Source organism: Mercenaria mercenaria, chromosome 11 (genome assembly GCF_021730395.1).
Source record: "Mercenaria mercenaria strain notata chromosome 11, MADL_Memer_1, whole genome shotgun sequence".
Lineage (NCBI taxonomy): Eukaryota > Metazoa > Mollusca > Bivalvia > Venerida > Veneridae > Mercenaria > Mercenaria mercenaria.
Window position 1 is genome coordinate 15,115,549 of NC_069371.1, and position 15,210 is coordinate 15,130,758.

Here is a 15,210-nt window from a genome sequence, read left to right on the forward strand (position 1 = left end):
AACATTGAATGGGTTTATTAACTTTAAGCAGGATCCGGATCCAGAGTGTTGTCAAAGGCACACATTGGAAACGCCGTTACAATACTCCTTGATAGGTGCTATTCATACCATCATTTCAAAATAGTTCAATACTTCGATGTCGGTAAACGAAGACACTGCTAGGAGAGCATGTCTATATTTTTCATCATGCAGTATGTATTTTTCTCCGGCCTTGTAAGTATGCTGGGTAGCTTTAAAAGTACATCGCTACACTTATGGCGGCAAATGTATCACGCTGTAATATAAAGGTATATACCTACTCGGCGCTCTGTGTTATTTTTGTAATGTATGCACTTCATATTCGTTAAAATTTGGTTGCACACATAATCATATTAAACCTTTTGTTTTGATAAAAGTATTAAATTCTTCTCATACGAACTTACTTATTTTTAAATTGACTTTGATCACAAATTTGCCTTATTTACTATAACCGTTTCGGTGTATTTGTTATGTGCCTAATTATTGCTAGAAACTTCTAAGAAACTGTGACTCCCTATAGCATAATAGAGTATCAAAACTAATAGACGGGTTTGAACCCCAAAAATGCTACGAGGGTCCTGCAGAAAGTTCTGTCATTGGGTTTGGATTTCTTAAGTGCTACGTTTTATCAAAATTATTTCCTCTTTACAGAACCTTTTTAATTAATCGCGACTTTGTATATAACTGCATTTATTTCAATATCAAATAACTTGGTCATTTAAAAAGCAATTTGCTCGAAATAAACGGATATCGTTAGCTATTGGACACACCGTTCAAGTGAAACGCAGCGTTTTAAAAGATATCTGGGATACAACTAGAGAAGCCCATTAGTGGCAGAACTTTTTGCAGGACCCTCGTACCTTTTTTATTGTTCCTATCCTCTAAACATACTTCTTTTCGACAAACATCATTAACGGTTGTCGACTCCTATGTAAAGAGACATTTAGAAGCATCTGTATGGGCGGCGGTAACCGCCAAAATTAGTAAATATACAATCCATTCCTAAACAAGTCAGTCAGTGCAGTGCATTTCAACGCCGTCTAATCTAAAACTCAACCCCGTCCAATATACTTGCATTCAACGCATTTCATTTTGAGACCATTTAATACAAAACTTCATTCCATTCATTTAAACATGGAACGATGCATTGAAAAACTTGTTGCGATGCACCGTAATATGAAATCATCCAACAAAACATGATACCATGCAGCTCAATGTGAAGCCGTTTAACACAACATGAGTACGTGCAGTGTAAAGTGAAATGATTTATTACAACTTGACGCCGTCTAATGCATATTGAAACCGCTCTGTGTAATTTAGGGCGGTGTATAGAAACTTGATGCCATGCAGTCCAAATTGAAGACGTTTAAAGCAACATGAATTCGTGCAGTGTAAAATGAAACGATTTATTAAAGCTTGGCGCCGTCTAATGCATACTGAAGCTGTGTTGTGTGATTTGGAGCGGCTTATCAAAATTTGATGCCATGTAGCCAAATGTGAAGCCGTTTAACGAAACACGAGTACGTGCATTGTAAAAGGTTAAAACTATCAGTTTATAAGTTTGACCTGTTATAAATATAGATTCCGGATCAGTTTTACATAAAAATATCTTAAAATTTGTCCTAAAACCGATCTTGAGGTAAAACTCTAACATTTAATTTTAAACAGTTCCTGCGATTTATCTCAGTATTAAAAGGGACCTTATGTCTGTGAAACGAAACACCTTTCTTCTTAGATTTACTCATAATAACATAAAATCAATGTTAACATGTTTTTGCTTCTAGACAGAATGTTTAAATTACAGGTACTTCACTGTACAATGTTTTGTCAATGTTTGTTTGTTTGTTTGTTTTTTCGGGGGTGGGTGGTGGGGTAGATCTAACTATGCCGCAGTTTTTTAACAGTATTTCATTTAAGTTGGTCGGTCAGTTTCCTGGATTTCATACAAGTATTAACTATATCTCCACAAGTACCTGCTACGCTCGCTCGGTTCATAGCAGGCCCGGATCCAGGGCCGGGCCGAGCGGGCTCGTGCCAACTCCCCCCCCCCCCCCCCCCCCCCCCCAGTGGGCTGAGAAGTGACCTATACTCATCAAAGATTCACCCTACTATTTTGACAAAGGAATATTTTTTCTCAAAATTTAGAACCAGAAACGCACTAGAGACCACCATGTCATACCTGTATTTCAAAATTTTCTAGGGGGAGAGCCCCTGACCACCCAATCAAGAAGGGATTTACGTACTCCTACAATACCTCAAAATTTAGACATAAAAATGCACCAGAGGCCACCATTCCATGCCTGTAATTAAAAAATTTCCAGGGGAAAGCCCCCTGATCTCCACCCCCCTCCCCTGATAAGAGGGGAGTATACCCACCAATAAATGCAGCTGAGGATACCATTTCATACCTGTATTTCAAATAAATCCCTGGGGAAGTCCCCCTGAATTCCCTAACATTGGCAAAGGCACTCCACTCCAATACCTTTCTACTCGCCTCGGCGGTGATGTCTCCCTGGTGCCCCCTCCCCCTCCCCACTCCCGTCAACAATTTCTGGATCCGACCCTGACAAATCCCCTTACAGATCGTATGAAATCCATGTTAACATTGATTTTATATTATTAATAATTAACTCTGGAATTTTTTAGTGTTAATTTTGTCATTATTATTTCTATTACTGAGTCTGTTTCACAAATCATACTTCTCAAAAAGCTTAAACTAAGAAGAAAGATGTTTCCCGAAAATAAGGTCCCTTTTAATAATACTGAGATAAATCGCAGGAACTGTTTGAAATTAAATGTTAGAATTTTACCACGAAGTCGGTTTTAGGACAAAATTTAAGATATTCTTCTGAAAACATATCCAGAATCTATATTTATAACAGGTCAAACTTATGAACTGATACTGTCTTACTAATCTTTTACAATGCACGCATTTGTGTTTCGTTAAACGGCTCACATTTGGCTGCATGGCATCAAATTTTGATACGCCGCTCCAAATTACACAACACAGCTTCAGTATGCATTAAACGGCACCAAGCTTTAATGAATCGTTTCATTTTACACTGCACGATTTCATGTTGCGTTAAACGACTTCAATTTGGACTGCATGGCATCAAGTTTCTATACACCGCCCTAAATTACACAGAGCGGTTTCAATATGCATTAGACGGCGTCAAGTTGTAATAAATCATTTCACTTTACACTGCACGTACTCATGTTGTGTTAAACGGCTTCACACTGAGCTGCATGGTATCATGTTTTGTTGGATGATTTCATATTACGGTGCATCGCAACAAGTTTTTCAATGCATCGTTCCATGTTTAAATGAATGGAATGAAGTTTTGTATTAAATGGTCTCAAAATGAAATGCGTTGAATGCAAATATATTGGACGGGATGGAATTTTAGACTAGACGGCGTTGAAATGCACTGCACTGACTGACTTGTTTAGGAATGGATTGTATATTTACTAATTTTGGCGGTAACCGCCGCCCATACATCTGACCCACATTGTGAGGGCACATTCATCCAGTCTTATCTCGGCTGTTAATATCTAGTTTCACAGTTGTTGTAACACATGATTTTAGTCTAACTATTTTGACTGGATGAACAAATCTTTCATTTGCTGGAGTTCTCTTCCAACCAATTTAAGATCCTATGTTTTCAGAAGATGTTTTTGTAGAACATCGTACATTTCAATTGCAAGGTCATGTAAACACATTTGAACGTACGCTATATTTTCAAATTACAAGGAACGAACTACATTTAATTGATGCAATGCAATTATAACTTTTCTTATTAGGTTATTTAAAATATTAGATTAGTCTGTACAATGGACGAGTGTCCATTCCATATGCGAATCGCTGATTGGAAGATAAAACTATAATAGATATATAATAAATATCTATTTAGTGTCTGTCAAGGAATTGAACATGGATTATTTCCCCGAACACAGGCAGAATAAGATATTAATATAAAACATAATATTCATAGTATGATCAGTTCATTAACTGGCTGAATTTCTTTAGCAAAAGAAATCCTGACAACTATAATTCAGTCACAAATGTCCCTGTGATTTAATTGTTCGTATTTTTTATGCTTTGTATTTTAAATATTGTTGTTTCTTTTAAGAAGTTATTTTAAAATTTAACAACCCGGTATGATCTATACAAATTACACGCCAAATGTCATTCAGTGAAAGTATATACATTTTTAATATAATTTATTTCAACAATAATATTAATAAATAACAAGTATCAGTAAATGTCACAAGTGTCACAACTTCTACACAAACACAAAGGAAATTCGAGTAATTGGCAAAGTTCCTAGTGGAGTTCAACGGCTTTAAGGTGCGGTTAATGTAACCGTTGCCGCACGTCGTATTCCGCTATAGCATAATAGACATTTACGGATTAAGTCTACGTGGACTGTGAACACCTAAGACGATCGATTTTTCAAGGGGACCGTCTCAACATGATAATTTTAATTTATGTTTGGTAGGAAAACTTTCCTATAATGATGGTAAGGTCTGGCTTAATATGTCACTGCACAGGATAATATTTGGATTTGTCTGTCCGTCCGTCTGTTCGCCAGAGAAATGTTTTGTTATACATATCGCAAAAAGTATTTGATCTAGCGTCATAACACTTTCCTGAAATGTTCTTCAATATTATAAGTTGCGCATCTGCGACAAAGTTGAAAAGATAAGCTAGTCTGATCGCAATGTATCCGTATTCCATCGTCGTCGTCCTCCAACATGAAAAAATCTAAACTGGGTCAGTTGGGATCAAAATGTAGGTCAGCAGGTAAAACATTGTGAAAACTGTAGAAAACGTAATATCTTGCGTCTCCATTCCTTTGTTGCTATTATACGCCCGAAGGGACGTATTTTGGGATACCACAGGTGTTCATCCGGCTGTCTGTCTGTCTGTTTGTCTGTCTGTCCGTCTGTCCGTTAACAATTTCGTGTCGACTCCGCTCCTTGAAGGATTTTAAACAAACCTGAAACAAATGTTATCCACATCAAGAGGACGTGCAGAGCGCCTGTATCAGGTGGCTTGCTTTAAGGTCAAGGTCACACTTAGGGGTCAAGGTCATATGACTTTGTTTCGTGTCCGCTCTGTAACTCTTGATCTGTATGAGGGATTTCAAAGAAACATTGCACAAATGTCCACCACATCGAGTCGACGTGCAGAGCGCATGTTTTGGATGGCTAGATACAAGGTCAAGGTCACACTAAGGGGTCAAAGGTCATATAATTTTGTTTCGAGTGCGATGTGTAACTGCTTGGAGGATTTTAAAGAAACTTGGCACAAATGTTTACCACATTGAGACGACGTGCAGAGCGCATGGCTCGCTTCAAGGTCAAGGTCACACTTAGGGGTCAAAGGTCACATGACTTTGTTTTGTGTTTATGTTGCTTTGCATTGCGGTGCTCTTGGTTTTATTTGGCATATCCATTTTTTGTTCACTTACAATATTCTTTTATTGAATTACTTCCCTTTTATGTTACTATAAATAGGTTATTTTGTAACATTTTTATTACTGGCCGTAGGGAAAAAAACCGATACCACTTTTCTGTGGTACAACATGGATGGTACCTGCCAAGTTAAGGTGTATTTTGACATATCTGTACCTGGTAATGATTTTAGTGGACTTAGAGTTTTTCGGGGAATTTCTTCCCTTTGTTGTTCTTTAAATTTTGCTCCCATCCCCTGATATAATCCTTCGGGCGTATATTGCCCCGCTTGGCGGAGCACTTGTTATTTCTGTATTAGCATTAAAGACTTTGTATTTGTATAACTTTATTGTTTTAATTTGTCAGTAGTGGATGGACGAAGAGATGGACAGCTTTTTTACTAGATAAATGAACGGAAGATAGAAAAATAATCAAAATAAAAAAATCTTCCCATTTATACTGTATTATGGCATAAACATGAATGAAATGAAATTTATTTCTTGTTGACAGTTATCAGTTTATACAATCAATCCGACATGTTTTCTTCTACACACAAGGAATGCACAGACATGTACGGTTCTTGAAAGTCGTTGTCGTGAGTGCCTCCATACAGAGCTTACACTCTTGTAACACTTCAATTCTGCGATTGAATGTTCTACAGTTATTCTGTAATGACATATATATTTGTTGAATTTAGTACATTTAATTAAAAAGGGGCATAATTCTGTCAAAATCCAAACAGAGTTATGGGGATTGCTTTCTTGGTGTAGGTTTCGATAGTAAATAACTATTTTAAGTTTCAAGTCAATAGCTTTGATAGTAACAGAGATATTTGACTTTATCAAAAACTTTAACCAAAAATTCTAAGTTAAAAAGGGGCATAATTCTATCAAAATTCAAATCAGAGTTTTGGGGATTGTTTCTACGCGTGTAGACTTAAATAGTAAATTAGTATTTTAAGATTCAAGTCAATAGCTTTGATAGTAACAAAGGTATTTGACTTGATCAAAAAAATTAACAGAAAATTCTTAATTAAAAAGGGGCATAATTCTGTAAAAATTCAAATCAGAGTTATGGGGATTGATTTTAATTGTGTAGACTTCGATAGTAAATAAGTATTTTAGGTTTCAAATCAATAGCTTTGATAGTAACAGAGATATTTGACTTTATCAAAAATTTTAACCAAAAATTCTAAGTTAAAAAGGGACATAATTCTATCAAAATTCAAATCAGGGTAACGCAGAATGTTTTTCCTGGTGTAGACTTCGATAGTAAATAATTATTTTAAGTTTCAAGTCAGTAGCTTTGATAGTAACAGAGATATTTGACTTTATAATAAAATTTAACAGAAAATTCTTAATTAAAAAGGGGCATAATTTTGTAAAAATTCAAATCAGAGTTGTGGGGTTTGTTCTTTCTTGTGTAGACTTCGATAGTAAATAACTATTTTAAGTTTCAAGTCAATAGCTTTGATAGTAACAGAGATATTTGACTTTATCACAAATTTTAACCAATAATTCTAAATTAAAAAGGGGCATAATTCTATCAAAATTAAACAGAGTTATGCAAATAGTTTCTCCTGGTGAAGCCTTTGATGGTAAATAACTATTTTAAGTGTCAAGTCAATAGCTTCGATAGTAACAGAGATATTTGCCTTTATCAAAAACTTTAACCAAAAATGCTAAATTAAAAAAGGGGCATAATTCTGTAAAAATTCAATCAGAGTTATGGGGATTGTTCTTCCTTGTGTAGACTTTGATAGTAAATAAGTATTTTAAGTTTCATGTCAATAGCTTTGACAGTAACAGAGATATTTGACTTTATCAAAAATTTTTACCCAACGGAGACGCCGACGCCGACGCCGGAGCGAGTGCAATAGCTCTTTTTTTTCTTCGAAAAGGCGAGCTAAAAACAGGCACATCCAAATTTATATCACCTACCGCATAGTGATGATATAATAACTCAAACCCTATTGCCGTTATAAACTCTTTTTCATTACGCGCATAATATAATTAAACTATGTTGAGACGGTCCCCTTGAAAAATCTATCGCCTTAGGTGTCCACAGTCCACGTAGACTTAATCCGTAAATGTCTAATAAGGACTAAAGGTGTTTTAGAATTATTAGCTCAATATAAACACTTTTAATATGTACATGACATACATCAAGCATTACAAAAACGCTGCCCCGAAGGTGGCAAAGAATTATGCAAACTTCGCATGTCAGTCATTTATTATTGTCATTACATAATATCAGTTGTAACAGACTCTTTAATCATTTTTTTACAATATTGAAATTTATATGGAACACATTTTCCAGTTGCTCAAATTTTTGTGTTAGTCAGCTTTGTGGATGATATTCCGTCCCCTACATAGACTTTCTTTACTAATCAATAATAACTGTGGTCAGTCTAAGGTTTTAAACAGAACGGTCAGTTCATAGTGTCATATCTGAATCTCTTTGGTAAACATTTGTTGAACGTGAACATTATACCGCCCTGAAATAAAAAGAAATGCAATTTACACATGAAAAAGATACATATTATATGTATTTATAATCAGCTTACGTTAAACATGAAAACAGTTTAGAATACTTTAAACTTTAGAAGGGAGACAACGTGAATTATAGTGATTATGTGCATGTCCATCGAAGCCTTGAATTATCTCCCTTAGACAAGGAGTGTCTTTATAGATGATATTTGTTTATTTCAGTGTAAGATTCAGTGTAATATCTTTCACGTGCAATATTTTCACAAGAGTGAAAATGTACGATATGGTGTTCATGAGTGACAAATATTTTGATCTTACATGTAAAAGAAACAAATGTTATCCTTATTTCATGTTTTGACTAAACGTTGTAGTGTAATGGTTAGGTGTTTTGTGTATTTTATTTCGGGTATTTCTTTCAGAGGTTTAAGACTTTAAAAATTATAGAAGAAAAACTGTACATGTCATGAATAATAATCGTCAGACAAAACTTGTCAAATCCTCAGTAGCTTAAGGCTTGTTGAACTTGTACACATCAGTGAATTCTTTTCTACGTATCCTTAAGTAAACGGGAAGTTAAATAGTGTGTCTGCTGTGTGTTTCCTGTATAATCCTTTATTAACTCAACATACTATGTGATCAGTGGGGCAGCCCAGGTGACGGGCTAAGGAACTTGGTCCCGCTCTCATTAGCTGAAACTTAATAAGCATTGTTAAAAGCTAGACTGAAGTACATTTATAATTAAGAAACTGAGTTTATAGAATTGTAAACAGAATTGTTTTAAAAGGCTAATTGAACATTGATTATATCTGTGAAATTAGACTTAACATTTATAAGTAACTGTGCATTGCTCTTCGTAGGAAATAAAAATGTTAGAACTGTCATACAAGTGTTGTGTTTAAAAGTCAAACTTAGGTGCACCACCAGGCCACTACGTTACAACGTATCCATTTATAGTTTCTTACCAGTGTAATATATATTTGATATTTTTCACTATGAAAATACCAGATATATTATACTTTAATATTTCGATAATTCATTGAAAAACATGTAATAATACTATACTTCTCCATGTATAAACTACATTCTAGCTCAAAACTGTCATCTATGATGGGTAGTGTTTAATGTATGTTATTTTGCACTTACAGTTATTAGACCAATTAGACCCTTCCAAATGTCCTTGTTAGGTATCAGGTCTGTTCCGGAAGCTTTATTCTTAACCTTTTGGAATACGACTCCTCCAACGAGATACACAATTATAATACCGAAAAGTCTGGAAAGAAAGAAATTTCAGACAAATCTTGGAAAGAAATAAATTGTAGACAGATCCTGGAAAGACAATTCCTAGAAAGAAATGAACTGCACACAAATCCTGGAAAGAAACAAAATGCACACAAATCCTGGACAGACAAAAATGCACACAAATCCTGGAAAGTAAAACATTGCGCACAAATCTTGGAAAGAAATAAATTCCATGCAAATCCTGGAAAGAAATAAACTCCAACCGCTTTATTAGTCACCTACTGGTTGAAAACCAGTTTCGGGGACTATAGGATGCGCTTTTCCGTCCGTCATTCCGTCCGTCCACAATTTCGTGTCCGGTCCATAACTCTGTCATCCATGAAAGGATTTTAAAATTACTTGGCACAAATGTTCCCCATGATGAGACGACGTGTCATGTGCAAACCCCGGACCCTTAGCTTAAAGGTCAAGGTCACAATTGGAGGTCAAAGGTCAACAGGGCTTTTTTCCTGTCCGGTCCATAACTCTGCCATACATACAGGGATTTTAATATAATTTGGCACCAAATTATCTCATAATAAGATGATGTGTCATGCACAACTTTCAGACCCCTAGCTCGAAGGTCAAGGTCACATTTGGCAGTCAGATGTTAACATGGCATGAACAGGGTCTGTTTCGTGTCCGGTCCATAACTCTGTCATTCATTAAGGGAATTTTATATCGCTTGGCACAAATGTTCCCCATGATGAGACGACGTGTCATGCGGAAATCCTGGACCCTTGGCTCAAAGGTCAAGGTCACAGTTGGAGGTCAAAAGTCAACAGGGCTTTCTTCCTTTCCGGACCATAACTCTACCATGCATGAAGGAATTTTAACATTACTTAGCACAAATGTTCCCCATGATAAGATGACATGTCATGCGCAAAACAAGGACCCCTAGCTCAAAGGTCAAGGTCACAATTTGAGGTCAAATGTCAATAGTTTTTTTTTCCTGTCCGGTTTATAACTCTGTCATTCATCAAGGTATTTTAATATTACTTGGCAAAATGTTTCCCATGATAAAATGATGTGTCATGCACAACACCCAGAACCCTAGCTTAAAGGTCAAGGTCACAATTGGAGATCAAAGGTCAATGGGACATTTTTACTGTCCGGTGTATAACTTTGTTTTGCAAAACAGGATTTGAATAGTACTTGGTATAATTTTACCACTATGAGACGGAGTGTCATGCGCAAGAATCTGGTCCGTAGGTCAAAGGTCAAGGTCACACATAGAGGCCAAATGTCAGATACAAGTATGACTTTGTCTGGAATATTTCTTCTTAATTCATGGAGGGATTTTGATGTAACTTGGCATAAATGTTCACTAACAAGAGACGGATTGTTGTGCGCAAGAACTAGGTCTCTAGGTCTAAGGTCAAGGTCACACGTAGTGGTCAAATGCCAAATTCAAGAATGACTTTGTTCGGAGCATTTCTTCTTTATACATGGAGGGATTTTGTTGTAACTTGGCACAATTGTACACCATCATGAGACGGAGTGTCATGCATAGGTCTCTTCTTTAGAATTACTTCCCTTTGTTGTTACTTTAAATAGATAATACTGTAACTTTTTCATTACTAGTCATAGGGAAAAATTGAGACCACTTTTCTGTAGTACAATATGCATGTTACATGCAATTTTGAGGTGTACTTTGACCTATCTCTACCTCAGGTATGGAATTTTGGATTTTTTTTTTTTTTTGGATTTTTTTTTTTTTTTTTTTTTGAAAATTAACTTCCCTTAGTTGTTTCTATAAATAACTTATATTGTAACTTTTTTTATAATTGACTATATTATTATTATTATTATTATACCAGATTTATATAGCGCCCTTTTCATGATCAATTTCACGTTCAGAGGCGCTTTACATAGTTCAAATGCAGCCACATATGCTGGGCGCTTAATTCATCCTCTACTAGTACAGACACAGAGCGATCTCCCACGTCAGAGAGATCAGAAATCAGATACGGGCTTGTCCGGCTAACTTAGCCTAGCTCGTTGCGAATAGACAGCCTGGTTCTTTAACGTGCCCAGTGTATAGCACTGATACACGCAAGGATTGCCTGGGTTCCTGACCAGTACACCTCCAGTTGGGTGGGAAACACTGAAAAGCGTTTCTGAAAACTCCCGAGTAGCTGCCGGAGATCGAACCCCCGACCTCAGGATTGGAAGGCCAGTGTGCAAACCACTGAGCTATCCGTCCACCACAGTAGGGAAAAACAAGACCACTCTTCTTTGGTACAAAATAGATGTTACTTTCAAATTTTAGGTGTATTTTAAGGTATCTCTGCCTGGTAAGGAGTTTTTTTGTGGATTCAGAAAAACAAAAGAATTACAATAATTACTTCACAACCACAGAATTAAAATTCCATTTGCAAATACAGGTGCTAGTGTAAAGAAATTTGCTGTGACGGGCGTATATTGTGACAATCTGGCACTCTTGTTTATTATATAATTTTAGTTGCCTTCCAGTAGCGGACTTTCTAATGCATGGCAATACTTCATTCACTTGTTCTATTAGTATTGATAAACACTCGCATGCAATATTTAGACAAAATTAGACCACGTTTAGATAGATTCAAGCATGTTTATATCAATATCAAGTATAAAGATAACCTGTTACTTGAAGATGTTTAGCTTATAATAAAGAATAACTATATTCCTATTATTTCCTCCAGTTGATAAAGGTAAGACCTATAGTTGTTTGTGTCATGTCAATATATGTTGCTTTTCTTACAATGTGCGTTTTAAGGAAAGAAACAACTGGGTATGTCTGCAGCAGTTCATCAAGATGCAGCTGAAATTCGGTATCTCGAATTCTAAAGGATAGAGCGTTTCTGTTTCGGGATAATTGCAATTCTACTTAAAATGTTATTTTGTGCACGTGCTTTCGGAACGGGACTTGAGTCTTCAGAGTAGCCTGAATTTTGAGATAAGAGAGTTCAGGATGTTGTACTATTTTGCGTTGTACTAGACTTGGTATTCTGCTCTTGATATTTTTGAAGCGGACATATTATACTTACACAACAATGATTATTGCTCCTGGGCCAAATGCACTGCCATTCGATGAATTCTGTGAACAGTTGATTGGCCCATTTTCGTTGCATAATCCAGGGCATGAACACGCATGGGTCAGCTTAAAGTTCTTTAAATAAAACAGATACAATTTGAGCCGTGCCATGGGAAAACCAACATAGTGGCTTTGCGACCAGCATGGATCCAGACCAGCCTGCGCATCCGCGCAGTCTGGTCAGGATCCATGCTGTTCGCTAACAGTTTCTCCAATTCCAGTAGGCTTTAAAAACGAACAGCATAGAGCCTGACCAGACTGCGCGGTTGCGCAGGCTGGTCTGGATCCATGCTGGTCGCAAACCCACTATGTTGGTTTTCTCATGGCACGGCTCATTTTATGACAGCAACATGTTTGTTAATGGCTTCAAAGAAGATGACTACCTTGACTTAGATATGATAAGAATAGTCTTTTTTAGCTAAGTGGTTCCAATTGACAGTGAATGTTTTCATGCGTAAACTTCTTAACTAATGATAATATTAATACAGTAATGTAATGACATGATATATTAAACAATTTTAAAATGACCGAACATTTTGATTTACAGATATATACTTTTCATTAATTACAGGAAATTGAATAAAGCCAACACTTACAAAGAGACCAACTGATGATTGTCCTAGAGGAGTAAACACAGGGTTACAAGCGTTTGGATCGCAAATCAACTCTACCTCAGACACCCTTGAAAATAAGCATAGGGGTAAATCAAAATTATACAATAGACATACGAATGCTATGAAACCGACCATTAATCCCAAAAGTAATGATATTATTATAAACAGTGCACTATTTTATGTAGATCTATGTTTCGTAATGCTTTGTGTTTCAGGCACTAAAATATACAAACAAACCTGTGTGTAACGATATGTGGTAGCTCAGCACCGGAAAATTTACACTACTTGCTGTTAAAAGGTGAGAAAAATGGCTTATGTAAGCAGGTTTTATACAGGTGGCCTTTGTTTGGAGACGGTCTTTAGTACATGTAAGGTTGTACTTACTTTATCAGACTTCCTCTTACAACGTATGCCGCGGTAACAGTCTCACTGTCAGGCGAGTATCTGAACATAGTCCTTCCGGGCTCACCTATCACCGTCTGATAGCCTTCCTCTGTCATACACATCTAAATAGACGAGATTACAAACTAGGGATTGCATTTACTTTTCCTTATTACATACTTTGAGACATAGGACATAGAAACATGCGTAAACGAATTTGTAAGGCTAATCGTGTAGATTGTTTACAACTTTTAACATTTTCCTTACCATTTGTTTTTATATCTATACATCTTAAATCAGTCTGAATTTCAAATTTGTGACAATGTCATATTATCAATCTGTTCCGTTGCTTATTAAATAAAACAAAAAGTGACAGTTGGCACTATTTATAGGTAGCTGGCTACACACTTAAATAAGTTAGACATATAAGCTTTTAAAGTAAGGAATGCGTAGTTGTATAGAATGTAGTTGATACATGATAGGTTTGCATATCCTTACTGCCGCATCCTCGCAGGTTCCTTCCGTAAAACTATTACATGCGCTAAATGAATATACGTTAGTGTCTTGTCCTTGTACATCTTTGAATCTGTAAGTATAAAGTATTGTTAAATTTCATTATAACAAAAAGGAAGAACGAATTAGGTAGTATTAAAGCTACTCTGTCACAGTCGGTGATGAAAAGTAATTTCTTCATATATCCGTAGTTGAATATATCTGATATTGAGAAGTAACAAAAGAAATAAATCCCTAAATGTAACTTATCTTTTCAAGGGATCTCAAGGTTTTATCCCAATCTATTTCAATCGCACACAATTTATCACTAATCAGTTTTGTACCTGACCTGTGATAATTATAAATATTTATGTAAGTAAATTTGTAAAAAGCCAGTTTGACAAACAAATGAAACCGGTTTAGATTCTTTACGAAAACATCATTTTTACCATAAAATAGGCCTAAAGTATTGTATGTTTTGTCAGAAGGATACACGTATCAATACTGTGAAATATCAACATTCGAAAAACTGATTCACTTCTTCTATTCATTGTGATATGATAAAACAGCTTCCTCTTCATATATAAAACCAAGGGGCGTCCAAGAGGTTTGATATAAAGTTAAGTTTTACCTTGGTGTATTGTCTGATGTACCCAGGCTCGTCAGATCAATAATTCCGCTGCCGTCAGAAAACTTACACGAGCATCCTTGTAGATCATTCGGCAAGCATTCTTTAGGTGGTTCAGCTATAACACGTGCACACCGTGCAAGTAATAATAACAGTGCTATGTTCGATAACACGATTGGAACATCCATTGCACAATTTTAATTTTACATATTCTTATGTCCGAAATCGAAACTGTGTTCAGGTCAAAATTTACCTTTAAAACAAAAACAGAGAGACAACGGCGGACAATGCAAATATAAGATTAGATAACAATGAAAGATGTGCATAATGTTTATCTGACTGGGTATATCCAGTATGTATTATGAGGTCAAAACTAGGTTAAAATCAAATATAGATCTACTTTCTAAAACCTCGTCAATCTTTTAGACAATACACACAGAGACATTTATCAGACTATCTTGACATCTAATTTTGCAGTTTAAACAATGATTTCATATAAAAATTAACAATAACATACCCTTGTTAAAACAAATTTCTGTTACATTTACATTTTGTATGTTGCTCCGAACCTTTTCTTTTTTCTTTTTTTTTTAATTCGAACGTATTTGTTCCGCTCCATTTTAATTATGAATAAAAGCCTAAACTGTCCGTCAGAAAAAAAAATTACCATAGACTGGTTCTTTTTGTAAAAGTAGTCAGACGTTGACATAGTTTTTGAGCTGACCTAGTTAACTCTAAATATGAGCGTGATGTTTGGTTTGTTAAGATTGCTACTCTTTG

The 15,210-nt window shown here is 35.8% G+C and overlaps 1 protein-coding gene across 1 annotated transcript; it reads right to left on the minus strand.

Moving 5' to 3' along the window:
* Positions 1 to 4,089: 4,089 nt before the first annotated feature.
* Positions 4,090 to 14,726, minus strand: LOC123532367 (uncharacterized). The gene is made up of 7 exons (XM_045313790.2): positions 14,434 to 14,726; positions 13,809 to 13,896; positions 13,314 to 13,435; positions 12,912 to 12,996; positions 12,269 to 12,390; positions 9,108 to 9,234; positions 4,090 to 7,972 (listed from the first exon to the last, which is right to left on the minus strand). The coding sequence occupies exons 1-7, from the start codon at positions 14,616 to 14,618 to the stop codon at positions 7,907 to 7,909; spliced, it is 795 nt and encodes a 264-aa protein (XP_045169725.2). The 5' UTR covers positions 14,619 to 14,726; the 3' UTR covers positions 4,090 to 7,906.
* Between the last annotated feature and the right edge of the window lie 484 nt (positions 14,727 to 15,210).